Source organism: Macrotis lagotis, chromosome 1 (assembly GCF_037893015.1).
Source record: "Macrotis lagotis isolate mMagLag1 chromosome 1, bilby.v1.9.chrom.fasta, whole genome shotgun sequence".
Lineage (NCBI taxonomy): Eukaryota > Metazoa > Chordata > Mammalia > Peramelemorphia > Peramelidae > Macrotis > Macrotis lagotis.
The window spans coordinates 128553775-128568311 of record NC_133658.1 but is presented as its reverse complement, the minus strand read 5'-3'; the positions used below and the strand labels follow the sequence as shown (position 1 = coordinate 128568311).

The following is a 14537-nucleotide window of genomic DNA, read 5'->3' as shown; positions in this document are numbered from 1 at the left end:
ATAAAATGAAGGCCATGAACTCCAAGAGATTTTCCACCTCTTAAATCTTACAACAATCTATGACAATGATCTGAGTAAGTAGCAGGATAATAGATGAAAAACTACCTTCAACTTGAAGTCAGAAAACGTAAGTTCAACTTCTGAATCTGCCTTTCTCTTATGTGACCTTGGGCAAGTCACTTGTGTTTCTGTACACATGTCCATACCTACTAGTTTTAGAGACCCAGATGACCTGGAATAGTTAACCAAGAAAGGTCAGCCTTATTTTAGTAACCTTATGATTGTGTCTCTCAATTTTCCATCCTCTTAAGAAGGGAGCTAAAGAACTTAGGAATCAACACAGATGAACTAGGGATCATGGTAGAAGTACAGTTGTGCATGGTAAAGACTTAAAACTAAGGTTTACAGCAAGCAAATACAATTAACAAATTCATTCATAAGAGTTTTGCTTATACTTCTATTTGAATTTGTAAATGTAAGTCCAAAATAACTCAGATATTGATACATGAAATAATATTTAAAACTAATATTTAAATACTATTTGAAATTATCTCAGGATATGGTAAGTTTTCCTTCACTGAAGGTCTTCTTTCAGTGGAGACAGAATAGATAGGTCAGATGTTATTAACAGGGATGGGATAGACCAAGCTCCTATGAAGGTACAGATTAGACAAGGTGACATCTGAGCTTCATTCCATCTCTAAACCTTTGGTTCCTCTTCTATAAAACAGATGTAATAATACTTGCACGCCTTACTTCACAGGATCAAATGAGATAATGTCTATAAATCTCTTTGCAAACATTTGAGAGCTGCTTTTATTATCTTGATTTACACATCTACCCAATCTCATGAGTACACATACTCAGAGTTGTCAATTGCTAGTCATGACCAGTTCCAAGACTGGGACTCTATTTACTATCCATCTAGCTACTCCCTATTAGCTCTATTATATTTTTATGTGAGAACTGAGAAAGGGAAAATTAGTACAAATGGCACTAAAGTCAAATCAAATCTAGTCAATAAGTATTTATTACTTCCAAGCACTCTGCTAAGTTCTGGAGATGTATAGAAAAGCAAAGGATAGTCCCTTCTCATGAGGAGCACATAGTCTAATGCATAGACAACATGCAACCGGCTATGCACAAAAAGATCTATACAAGATAAATTGGAGATAATTTTAGAGGGAAAATGCTAGAATTAGGAAAGGCTTTCTATAAAAGGTAAGATTTAAACTGGAACCTGAAGGAAGTTAGGGAAATCAGAAGATGGAGATGGAGAAAGAATTCCAAGAAGAGGAGATATTGAAAATGCCTGGAATCAGGAAATGGAATGATATAGATATATATGTGAAATAGCTAGTTATTTAATCTCTCTCAACCTCAGTTTCCTCATATGTAAAATGGGGATAATATTAACACCGACCTCACAGGATTGCTGTGTGGATCAAAGATAATAATGTATGTACAATACTTTATAATTGTCAAATATTATTATCTTTGTCATCTTATCACATAGAAGAGACAGTAAATATGGTAAAAAGAATGCCCCCTTCAACTGGAAACAGAATTTCAATCTCTAGGTTCTGACACAGTTTGCTCATCTAAAAACGAGGATAACAACTATACTACACATCTCAATTTCATTGTAAGGGAAGAGCTTTGTAAACTTAAAATACTTTAAAAACTTAGTTTATTATCTTTATAAGGAAGGGAGGGGAAAAGAAGGACAGCAAATCACTAACTAAAAAGCAATGGAGTCTCCATGCTAACAATGAATGCCAAGCCTGGTATTTCAGTTTTCTTCCCAAATCTCTAAGTGTTTCTCTCTTCGACCCCAACCAAGGAACATTTTTATTCGGGTGAAATCTGGTTCACTTTGCAAATGAACATGTAAGGTGTTTCCCTTGGCAAAGATACTAGAGTGGTCTGCCATTTTCTTTTCCAATTCATCTTGAAAATGAGAAAACTGAGGCAAACAGTGTTTGTCCAGAATCACACAGTGTCTGAGATTTGAATTCACTAAGATGGCTTCCTTATCTGCTGTGCCACCTAACTACTCCTGAATTGCTATGAGGTGATTATAATTTTAAGAGCCCTAGGTCTTTTTTAACATCAGCTGGTAGAGTTACTCCCTTGAATCTACTCCATAGCCTACAGCATCACCAAATCCTGGATGGTTCTGACTCCAGGTCAAATGATGTTCCCTAAAATACTGAACAATTCTGAACTAGGAGTCAGGGAAACCCATCTCAGGAATTTCCTTCCCCTTCCCCTTCTTTCCTTGCAATAAAGCACCTAATTGATTGTGTGACCCCTGGCAAGTCATCTCATGACTCAGTTTCCTCAACTACAAAATGGATGGAGCTGGAAGCAATAGCCTTTAAATTCCCTTCAAACTCTAAGTCTTTAATCTTATAATTCTAAAATTTCTGATAAAAATATTCTTTTCATCCTAAAGCAGGAACATCTTATTTCCATTATAAAAGGACCCTAGCTGTATTTTAAGTAATTAAAATCAATTAGGAGTAATTATGTTTTGAGAACTTAGAGAGGGCTGTGGGAATTTCTATATTTCTTGAAATAACTAGTCACTTTTTATTTCAATTCTTAAAGTGTCTGTTTTTTCATCAGTTTGACTATTCTCTTCCCAGATGCATATTACTACTACTCATTGACTTGATGAGTGGCCAAAAATATTCATCACTGGTATCAAAATGTTTTGGCCTTAGCTAGCTAGGACCATCTTCTGATGGCAATCATACATCACTGGACCCACTCTTAAAGCCTAATCAAATCAAGTGCAATAGGTGGTGCAGTGGATAGAGCACCGGCCCTGGAATTAGGAGTACCTGAGTTCAAATGTGGCCTCAGGTGCTTAATAATTATCTAGCTGTATGGCCTTAGGCAAGCCACTTAACCCCATTACCTTGCAAAAACCTAAAAAAAAAAAAAAAGAATGATGAAGCATTGGTGGAGGACATTATCAGAGATGTGTCTAGAAAACCAGGTTTTGTTAACCAAGAACTCCACCAGAGGCAGAGGGCAAAAAATTTCTTTTAAGAAGTTTTTCAATGTGTTAACTGTATTGACAACCCTTGGGGAAAAAATGCTGCTGCCTTTTTCACTTAATAAAAGTGAATCAATAAGATGTGATTTCTGATCTCAAGATAAATAAATAGAGACAGAAACAGACAGAGAAAGAGACAGACCTTGCTATGGATCAGGACTGTGCCCTATTCAGAGGATACTTATAGACAATATAAGCAAGATAGTCTCTTGGACTCCTCGAGGAATTCACATTCTAATGGAGAAGACACCACATAAAGGGAAGCTGGAAGGAGGAAAGGAGGGAAGAGATGATGCCATGATTTCTGCATGACTAGGAAAGGAGGTTGAAGACTAGTATAGACAAGAAAAGGTAAAAGCTCACCTCTCAAAGCCAAAGATGGTTCCAGCAGAAGAGTCCAAGGTTCAGGATGGAAAGAGGGATAAGACATGACTTATATGTTCATCATATGAGTCATGAGATTCACATGTGAACCAAAGAAGCTAATTCAGCATATTCCAATAGTATTAGTGGTTTGTTTGTTTTGTTTTTTTTTAAAAGATTAAAACAGCACTAAGAATTTTGGGATATCTCGTATATTCTTGGGCCTTATGAGAAAATCAATAGTGTTCAGCAAAAGGGAGGTAATAATCCCAATGCACTATGCTTTAAAATGTTCAAAGCACAAATCTGTAGTGCTATATTCATCTCTGGGCACTGTATTTTATATAGAAATACACAAGCTGGAGAGCTTCCAGAGGTAAAAAACAGAGAACAAGGGACCTCAAAATCAATCCATGCAAGGTTACATTGGAGGATTGGAGAATATTTAACCAGGAGAAAAGACTAGTGGGACACAATGCTGCTATTCAGTCATTTCAGTCATGTCTGACTTTTCGTGAACCCATTTTGGGGACTTTCATGGCAAAGATACTGAAGCGGTTTGCTATTTTCTTCTCCAACTACTTGAAGACATCATATAAAGGACAAATACAATTCTAGTTAGTTCCAAAGCAGGGATCTAGGACCACTGAGTTGTTCTGTGGAAAAGAAAATTTGGGGTTCTTGGGGGTGAAAGGAAATAGAATGGCTGCCTCAGGATGAGCTAGACTGGCCCTTGTTAGAGATCTTCAGGTAAAGGCTAAATGACCATTTGTTAGAAATATTGTAAAGGGAATACCTGCACAGGTTGATCTAGTGATCTCTGAGGTCCCTTTGGGAAACTTAGTTTATTATTGTTATAAGGATACTGTGAAATATATACTTTATGTGAGTATGCATATTTATTTTATATATAAAATATGCGTGCTTGCACATGAATTATACATGTATGCATACACAAATCTACATACACACATGTGTGTATATATATATGAAGGTAAATAACCAAAAATGAATCAAAATAGAGGGATGGATGGATGGATGGATTGATGGATGGATGGATGGATGGAGAGAGAACCAAAAATTATCCAAAAAAATGGACATATTCACAAACACTATATATACACACTTCACAAACTTTGATGAAGCAATTTTGTCTAACTTTTTTTTTCTCTGCTTTTCTTTCAGGGACGATGCATCAATTTCACCCGAGTGAAGAACCAGCCGCCTGCAAAGTATCCACTCAACAACGCCTATCGCCCCCCTTCTCTGCCTCCTGCCCCCATTTATACTCCCCCACCTCCTGCTCCACTCTCAACTCCCCCACCTCCTAGTTCCCCCACACCCCCAACACCAAACCCACCATCCATTCTCCCCCCACCCCCTCATGCCCCACCCCCCAACCGAGTGCCACCCCCCTCTCGCCCCCCACCTCGGCCTTCTATCTAAAATCCAGAATCCATCCTTTCAGCTCTCTCAGATGCCTTGGGGGAAAAGCCCCCCTGCAGTATTACAGCATACACCTTTCACATCAAAGAGAGTTTTTGTTTTCAGAAATGGGTGGGAATCAAAGAAATCACAAATTCTTTTTTTTAATTTTAGAAGCAATAATAAGCTGACAAGTTCAGGGTCAGTCAAAAGACAAAGAGAGAGATTTAAAAGTGCCTTTTAAAAAGCAAACTGACAGGGTGAAAATGTAAGAAATGTTATCTAATCTCCACCTCTGGAAAGAGGCCATTGTGCAATCCCCCACTGGGGTCAGAAGAGAATTAGCATGTTCTTCTAATTATTAGGCTGTAATCCCATAACTCATAGACCCACGATTCACTATTTTAATAGCCAAAATGGGACTATATCCCATGGAAACTCTCAAGGAAATTATTTCCTTGTAGCTGAAATGGAATGTGTGATTAGAAACCTTATTCCTTGAATTCTCAGTGACTTCTCCCCAACTCTACTGCACTCCATGCTCACTCTAGCCTTGACTTTGAAACTTCAGGAATTATCCTTTTGACTCTTGCAGAGTTGTTAGACATTTTTTCAATCAAAGGAGGGTTCTGTTTTTTATTTTGTTTTATGTTGATTTCTAGCAAGAATAGTCAGTCAGCATAGAAGAGTTTGAAATTCCATTGGTGGGCATCTGAGAAGTATACCCTCAAAGAGGCATCTGCCTAGGGGGTTATGGAGACCAAAAAAAAATTTCTCCCTGCACAGAACATGACAGTTGCAATGAATTGGAAGCAAGAGTTTTTTGAAGGATTGGGGTATGTTCCTTTGTAGAAGAAGAAATAAAGTGTTATTCAGTGAAGAATCAGCATGTGTATAAAAGGAGAAGCAATTGTTTCAAAAAAATAGAATGAATCCCAGAAGGACAGAGCTGAAAAGAGATAAAACTCTTCATTTTACAGATGAGAAAACTGAAGCTCACAAAGGTTCGGTGGCTTGTCGAAGTCACACGGGTATAAGTATAGGTAATAAACCAAGAATCAGACCCAGGTCCTCCGATTGTAAATCCAGTGCTTTTTCCATTACAGTTTTGCCAAGGCAAAACTCAGGAAGGGGACCAAGCACTACAATCCCATTGAAAAGTTCTTCTCAAAATCCATGGCTCATGAAGACTTAGAAATACCCCCATCATCAATCAGATAACTCCTCTTTTTTTAACACATTAGGCTGTAATCATCTAACAACTTCAGTCATGTCCAGGATCACAGGTTGGCTAGACTTTCAGAGATGTGTGGCATGAAGAAATAATTTGTTTTGTTCCCACCACATTAAAATTGAGTATCTTCCCAAAATGTAATCATTAATACTGGTTCCCATAATACCATCAATTTTTTTTTGTCATTTCAGAATTGGAATTTAAACTGATCCTTCAATTTCTAAATGATAACAGGGTTGGGGCAAGTGGAGGTGTGGGAGAGAAGAGGTACAGAGGAGGTTTGCTGTTGGAATAAGAGGATCATTTCCAGGCCCTTTGAGTAATCTGATTAATATGAGAGTGTTTGTGTACATATTTCTTCTCTGGCATCCAAAATAATCATGTCTATCCATTATCATCCATCTGCCAAGGTGAGGTCAGACCAGATGTGCAATATAGAAGTAGGTCAACAAGAAATGCATTGGCTGCAATTTCATAAGCAAGCCTTGGGCCCACTCAGCTCTATGACCTATTTGAAAAAAGGCTATAAGTTAACTTTCTGAATATCTGCCTTCATTAGATAGTGCTAGAAGGAAGTCAGAATAGCTTACAGTGATGTTCTCTGATCTATCTGATTTTCCTTCTTTTTTCATCCAGGCAGAGTAAAGGACTAAATAAATGGCCACTTAGCACAATATAATGTGAAGAGGACCTATCTCTTTAAAATATCTCTAATCATAATAATTTACTATGGTATCTAAAATTTCTACTCTTCACTGCTTTTGGTTCCATGACATATATTACCTGGGAAAATTTTCATATTAACATGCAGCAATCTACTTTGGCTTAGATTAGCTGAAAATCCATGATTTCACTAGGGGATATGGAACTTGTAAGCAACAAATTGCTTTCCACCCACCTGAGATATAGTAATTAAGTCCTGAGAAACTGCATATAGAAATTAAATGTTTTACCCAGGGTCCTATTGCTACCAACTCAAAATTTCATGTAACTACTAAATCAGGGAATTGGACTCAGGTTTTCCTGATTCTAAAACTAGTATATACTATATTGCTTCTGTTATTTGAATTAATATATCAAATTATACTCACTGACCTAAATTATATTCACTGACCTAAAAAATCATCTGACCCATATTTTACAAAAAGTAAACTACCTTCTCAATTTTTCCTAGAGTTAGCCCTGGCTCTTTGGGAATCATAGAATGGCAGTGTTAAATGGAATCTCAAAGCAGAAAAAAAGTCAGAGTAAGGAAAGGAACTTGGAACCTAGGGTATCAGAAGTGAAAAGAATCTTAGAGATGATTTAGTTCAGAGCTTTACACAATTGAAAACTGAAGCCCAGAAAGGTTCCAAGATTTATCTAATAAGATGGAGCCAGGGCCCAAATCCATATCGCCTCATTTCTAGCACAGGACTCTTGCTACAACACCATGCTATCCTTTCTAGGAATTTGTCAGGATTTCCTTTACCACTAAAGACACAAGTGTTTAAGAACATTTGGCAGATTGTTTTCTCCCTTTCCCATTTCAGAGAGAACTTCACCTTCTGCTTTATATGAACATCATTTTGGAAGCAAGGTCAGACAATTCCTGTGCTAGCCAGGTTGATCTCACTGAACACTAGATCCCAGACTCCAGCTGTCATATTTTGTAGGAAAGGAAACTTCTCATGGGCTCCCAAGCCCTTAAGGTTGAAGATATTCAGTCCCATCCAATTGTTTTGTCTGCTGGCAGAACAGAACAGTATTTTTCCTATCCCTCAAGTGGTATGGTCCCTGAAACATCAGTAGCAAACACTACCCTTCTCCTTCAGTGTCCTGCCTAGTGCATCCCTTCTGGTTGGGAGCTACAGATCTCAGACCTGGGGTTAACTGCCCTTCTTCAAAGACAATGCGGCAGTTTCCCCTAAATTTTGTCAATCATCTTCTTTTGATGTACAAAGTGTACATTATTTGTATTTTAGGAATGCAGAATAATCTCTTGATTGTTCTTCAAATGTGAAATTTAAAAGAAAAAAATATTTATGAAAAACATCCTCCTCTAAAGAAAAATAAATCATCAAATGATGTAGCAATGATGTCACATGATATATCCAGCCATTCAGAATGGTTGAGGATAGGGAATGGGAATTTATATACACTGTAGAGCTCGAATCCATATTCTGTAATCAAGTTATTAAATGCAGAAAAGTCATTCACCATTTTGTAAAACCATATTAGGGTCAGCATCTCTATATGAAAGAAGCAAAGGACATACAATTATGATCTTGAAAATATATGAAATGATTTTTCAAAGCCCATGTTGGAGTCCAGTTCCAAATTCATGTTGTATATATTCTTAATGCATGCTTACCATATGTTAGATGGAAGCATTTCCTATCCGATATGGATAAAGAGAATGGTTGTAGTAAATTATTATAAAGTCAGTGATATTTCACGGCAGGTACCAAGCTGTGCTTGTTGCTTTTTTTTTAATAAATGTACAAATATTTACTAAAAGGGGACGAGAACCTATTTTACATAGCATTAATTGGGATGGATCCTGAGTCCCAATCAGCCTCCCACAAGTCAAGCTTGTAGTCTAGGATTTAGAGATATTAATGTGCCATATTTACATACCAGTTTTACCACCTATTAAGTCATAATGGCACGAATAGTTAAATGATAAACTTGAAAGTATTTCTGGCTATAATTCACTCCATTATAAATATTTCCAGAATGAACATTAATTATCTACTATGCAAAAGCTAGGAAACCATAAACATGCAGCACAGTACTAAGGTACAGTGCTTAATAGATGTTTGTTGATTGATTGATTATTGATTGATATTCTAACACTACAGATTTTATAAAAAATTAATGTCATGTAAATCAGGTTGAACCAGTTCATGTATTATATATAGAGATATATCCAATAAAATCCCATTTATCCAGAAAGGTTGGAGAAGAGGTATTCTGATTAATTGAACTTTTTTAGTTAAACTGAATGTAACTGTATATACCATACATGCATTATCAATTTTCAAAGAATTAGACTCTTATAAAGTACACTTAACATTAAACTATGCAGAACATATTTCATCCTTTTTTAAATACTTACATGGAATTTCAGAAACTTTCAGTGCCTCAAGTTCATTGTATAAACATCCATTATCTTTGTACAATACTGTAGATGTAGAAGATATGGGATATTGGGTAGAATCTGTACTATGACATACTCTAGAATTTGCTTTTAAAAATAAATCCCAAATGTCATCCTATTTGTCATCTGTTGCTTTTTTACACACATGCATAGAGTACAAACTATGCTAATGTATGAACTCCAGAACTAGGCTACCTTTCCAAAAATGTAATCACTATAGAAAAGACTAAAGCAGTCTTCTAAACTATCCTGTCTTCTTTGCTAAAGTGTTTCACTGTTTTTATTACAGTTATTTGTCATTTAATTTTGCAATGTTCGAAATCTTCTTGTTATTTATGCATTTGTCCCTTCAACTTCCTTATCAGTATTATACCATCTTCCCAGTGAATCTTTCCCTGATATTCATATCCAGGAGGAAGTGATACTATCCTCCTCAAATTTCCCATTGTACTTTGTCTAGACCTCTTCATTGTACTTGTCCAACTCCCTTAGGTATCATAGTCATCTGAATACATATCTTTACTGTCCCTAGATAGTACAGTGGATAGAGCATTGGATCAGAGGTTAGAAAGACCTGTGTTCAAATCCAGTCTCAGACACTAACTAGTTGTGTGATCCTGGGCAAGTCACTCAACCCTGTTTGCTTCACTTTCCTCATCTGTCAAATGAGCTGGAGAAGGAAAGGCAAATCACTCCAGTATCTTTGCCAAGAAAACCCCAAATGGGGGTCATGAAGAATCTGAAATGACTAAATAAAAACTTTACTGCCTCCTCCCTTTTTAGATTGTGAGCTCCTTAGGAGCAGGGCCTGTTTTCATCTATCTTTGCATTTCTAGCAATGAGCACAGTGCCTTACCTAGTAAGCACTTAGTAAATTTTTGTTGGCTGTGATGTTGAATTAAAATTCATTTGGAGGGAAGAAGGGATATCTTTATTTCAAGATTCTGTACCAATACATTTTAACAAGATCTGCAACATCATCTTGTTCAAGAGAAAATGTGACACAAATATAAAATTGGGTCAAGACTGACTCCAAATTCTCACTAATGCCTCCTCCTAAAAAGTCAAAACCTGCTATTATTTGCAATGGATAAGCACTAGAAACTTTCCAAGTAAATACAGGAATATGGATGCCCTTCTAATAACTATTGTGTAACAGTTCTAGAAATGTTAGGGATAATAAGTCGAGAAAGAAAGTAACAGTATACATATTAATGATGACAGAATGCTCCCTGTTTTCAGATTATATGAGGCTTTCCCTTATTTTTAATATAATTAACAAAGAAATAAATTATAATAGTTTCAGTAACAATTGGGTTTAGATCAATAAGTTATATCATTTGCTATAACAAAAAGGAATACATGTGCCTAATATGAAAGATCACACAATTAAAAGCAATTAGAAGGGGCAGCTAGGCGGTACAGTGGATAGAGCACTGGCCCTGGAGTCAGGAGGACTTGAGTTCAAATCCAGCCTTAGACACTTAATTATTACCTAGCCATGTGGCCTTGGACAAAGTCATTTTACCTCATTGCCTTGCAAAAACCTAAATAAAATTTAGAAGAGAATGAGACTAGGAGTGACAGAATTCTTAAGTGATAGAGGAGATTATAAAAGACATAATAGATAGTTTTGATATATGAGTTAGGGGCTAGATTTCCAAATTCTGACACCAGCAATCACAGGATTAGGACCTGACCTAGAAGAATGGAAAAGTTGATATAGAACTATCAGGTGGCTTATTTCCTGAGTAGCAAGAATCTATCTCCAGGATCCATGTCTCCTTGGCAAAGCCTAAGAATTTCTACATATTATGTAAGTATAAATTGCAATCCTCATGATTTGGTTCAAAGGGGAGAAGGGGGAGAAGATGCTCAATGAGACTAAATTGATCTTTTGATATGACTGCAACAAATTAATTTGGAATTGTGTTATTGTGTTTACCTGGGAAAGGTTCATAAAGAAAAAAACATACCTAATATCACAATATGGTAAACAACTTGCAAAAAGAGCCTTAAGAGTTGAGGTGTGCAAAGAATATGAGCCAGGTGTACCAGATACACCCACTCCACAAATGTCTATGATAATTCTAGAATGTACCCAAGGTCCAAAACAAAGGGAGATGAAAAAAGCAAGTGAGGGAGGTCACTGTGTCCTGCCTGGGACATTGTAAGCTGGATAGACTTCCTTAAGCCTTAGCTAGTGGGTTGAGAATGAAACAACCAAACTAGCTAACCTGGGAAGAGATGTGTAGGGAGGAATGTTATGGGAGTCCCTACTTAGTCCCAGTCATGGGAAGGGCTAAAGAAGCAAATTCCAGAAGATATAATTAGTAGCTCTGAATAGCCAGTTACACGACCATGGAATTAGAACTAAGTTTATATTAAACATGAGAATTTAATGGCAGGAAGGAGGTAAAGAGAGCCTTAAATATCTTAAAGGTGGGAAAGGACATGGACAATCTAGATGGAGTCAAAGTAGGATGACAAAAGGATGAAATGCCTAGAGATGTACTAAATATGTATAACCCATGATTCAACCTCCTTCCCCTCAACCTCCCCCCCCCTTTAGACTTACATAACTGGTTTCAGTCCTAGAAGTCTGTCTCCAAGGTCATGATTTCTCTGTTGCTCATAGTTCCCACCTGGAATTATTCTAGGAATGCCTTCAAATATGCTCATGTTATATCTGATATCTGAGTTTCTTCAAATATAGACGAAAAGTGACTCCTACTTCCATACTGGCAATCAAGGTAGCCCATCAAAATTGGATGTGGGATAGTTTTTATTTTCAGAAAATGAAAAAAACACAGAAGCTCATAAACAGATTCAGAGCAATAAATCATACAAATTGTCCACTGACTCCCTCTTGAAAAGAATTGAACTTGGGATTGACTTTCTAGTGATTTCCTCTTTCCCACAACGTCCTACATAGTTTCCCCATCATCACACCCAAAACGCGTAACACCACCCTGAATAAACAAACCCCTGTCTATTAGGCCCACAGTCACTGTAAGAATAATTCACTGTCTTTTTGCCTTCAATAAAGGAAGCTACAAAGGAACTCTATGGACTACCCTGCTCTTTCTCCAAGGAACATAATGCTTAAGGAGATCCCCAGTGATCTCTAGAAGGTGCAAACCCTGAACTTTTTAAAATAGACATTCTCAAGCCTGGGCTTAGCCACAGGCACTGGCCAGAAATTTGCCAAAGGGATTCAAAACTCTCCTCTTTAAAGATTAAGGTTCATAAAAATTGTCCACAAATGATACTCTCAGGGCATAAGTAAACTCAAGTTATATTTCATCTTGTTCTATAAGTTATCATCAGTTACAGATCAGCTTAACTGTGCAAGAGTGGAGTAGCCCAGGCAGATGGAGAAAGAGAGATAAAAGGAAAAAGAGAGATAATGATATCAAGTGGAGAGGCAGAGACAGAGACACATAGAAACAGGAATAGAGAACACAGATGAATGGACAGACAGAGAGTCAAGTGCTGATCTATTGAATCACTTTTATAGATTAGGGAAAAGGGTGGCTCCTTGGACAAGAACCTAGGCATCTGAAAACTATTTAATAAATCATCTTGGATTCTGAGCAAATCATCAGAATTGTCTATATTCTCTCAATAAAATGTCAGTAAGCATCTACTTCCATAGGGAATAACTGATAGCATCGACCAGGGATTTCTCTAGTTAATCTTTCCTCTTTTGTACACTGGTGCTTATGGGGGGAGAAAAGAAAAGCTAAATTTGAGGTAACTAGGGATAGAGGGCTCAATTCAGAAACAATACTGAAATGAAATGAGACCTTCATGGATCATCCAACAATAAAAATAAAGGGGTTTACTTTGCTAGAGTCTAGAAAGAATCACTCGAGAGAAATAGAGAATTTGTAGACTCAGCAGCTAAGTGGTACAGGATGAAATGCCTAGAGATGTACTAAATACGTATAATCCATGATTCAACCTCCTTCCCCTCAACCTCCCCCCCCCTTTGTGGTACAGTGAATAGAATGCCAAATCTGGATTCAGGAAGCCCTAAGTTTAAATCCATCCTCAGATACTAATTGTATAACTCTGGGCAAGTAACTTAGCTCTGTTTGTCTCAGTTTCCTTGTCTGTAAAATGAACTGGAGAAGGAAATGGCAAACCACTCCAGTATCTTTACCAAGAAAACCTCAAATAAGGCCATAAAGTGTTGAACACAACTGAAAAACACAGTCCATGTCATCTTCATTATGATACTCATAATTCTTAAGTGATAGAGGAGATTACAAAAGACATAATAGATAGTTTTGATATTTTAGTTAGGGGCAAGATTTCCAAATTCTGATGCCAACAATCACAGGATTAGGACCTGACCTAGAAGAATGGAAAAGTTGATATAGAACCATCAGGTGGCTTATTTCCTGAGTAGCAAGAATCTATCTCCAGGATCCATGTCTCCTTGGCAAAGCCTAAGAATTTCTACACATTATGTAAATATAAATTGCTATCCTCATGATTTGGTTCAAAGGGGAGAAGGGGGAGAAGATGCTCTTGATCTTTTGATATGACTGCAGCAAATTAACTTGGAATTGTGTTTACCTGCACATCAAGTCTGAAGAGCACAAATCCATGTGTTCTGTTTTCTTTCATACAGTCACAAAGTCCTCTCAATATACATAGGGTATGAGATTTAGTCTCATAGACCAATCAAGTTTAGGGAAAATCTCCCTGCCTTTCAGAGAGAAAAAAACTAGCCTAGTCTACTTGTAGGTAAGGAGAATTGAACTTTGGTAATTAAGAACTATAATTTACATAGTGCTTACTATATAGTCTTCCAGGTTCTCTACTAAGTGTTTTACAATTATCTCATATGATTCTTACAATAATCCTAGGAGGTAGGTTCTATTTTTATCCATCTTTTATAGATGAGGAAACTGAGGTAAATAGTGATTAAATGACTTGTCTAAGGTCACACAACTATTAAGTGTTTGAGGTTGGATTTGAATTCAGGATTTCTTGACTCCAGACCTATCACTCTACCCACTGTAAAGCATGGGCTGCCTCAGGGCAATCTTTAACATTCTAGTAAGTCCCCATAGAATCCTGCATAGATATTGGGGCTATAGGTGGAGGATGAGTATTCTGTAACTATGGGTGTTGGGAAATTCAAATGAAATAATAGATGTAAAGTTACTCTACCAACTTTAAAGTACCATATAAATGCCAGTTATTTTTTTTTTACTCAAGTAGTTTATTATCTAATGGAAGAGACAAAATCAAACAAACAGGTACAAGTTAAACATAGAATTAATTAATTA

General features: G+C 36.8%; 1 protein-coding gene and 1 long non-coding RNA gene across 2 annotated transcripts in view; one reads left to right on the top strand and one right to left on the bottom strand.

Moving 5' to 3' along the window:
* Window positions 1–14118, top strand: part of ANTXR1 (ANTXR cell adhesion molecule 1) — a 303869-nt gene extending 289751 nt beyond the window's left edge. The window contains exon 18 of the mRNA XM_074207912.1: window positions 4616–14118. Within this exon, the coding sequence (XP_074064013.1) occupies window positions 4616–4876 (261 nt within the window). The 3' untranslated portion in view covers window positions 4877–14118. The remainder of the gene's footprint in view (window positions 1–4615) is intronic.
* The window catches only part of LOC141502932 (uncharacterized), a 31704-nt gene that overhangs the window by 6317 nt on the left and 10850 nt on the right, over window positions 1–14537 (bottom strand). The gene's annotated exons all lie outside the window — the stretch shown is intronic.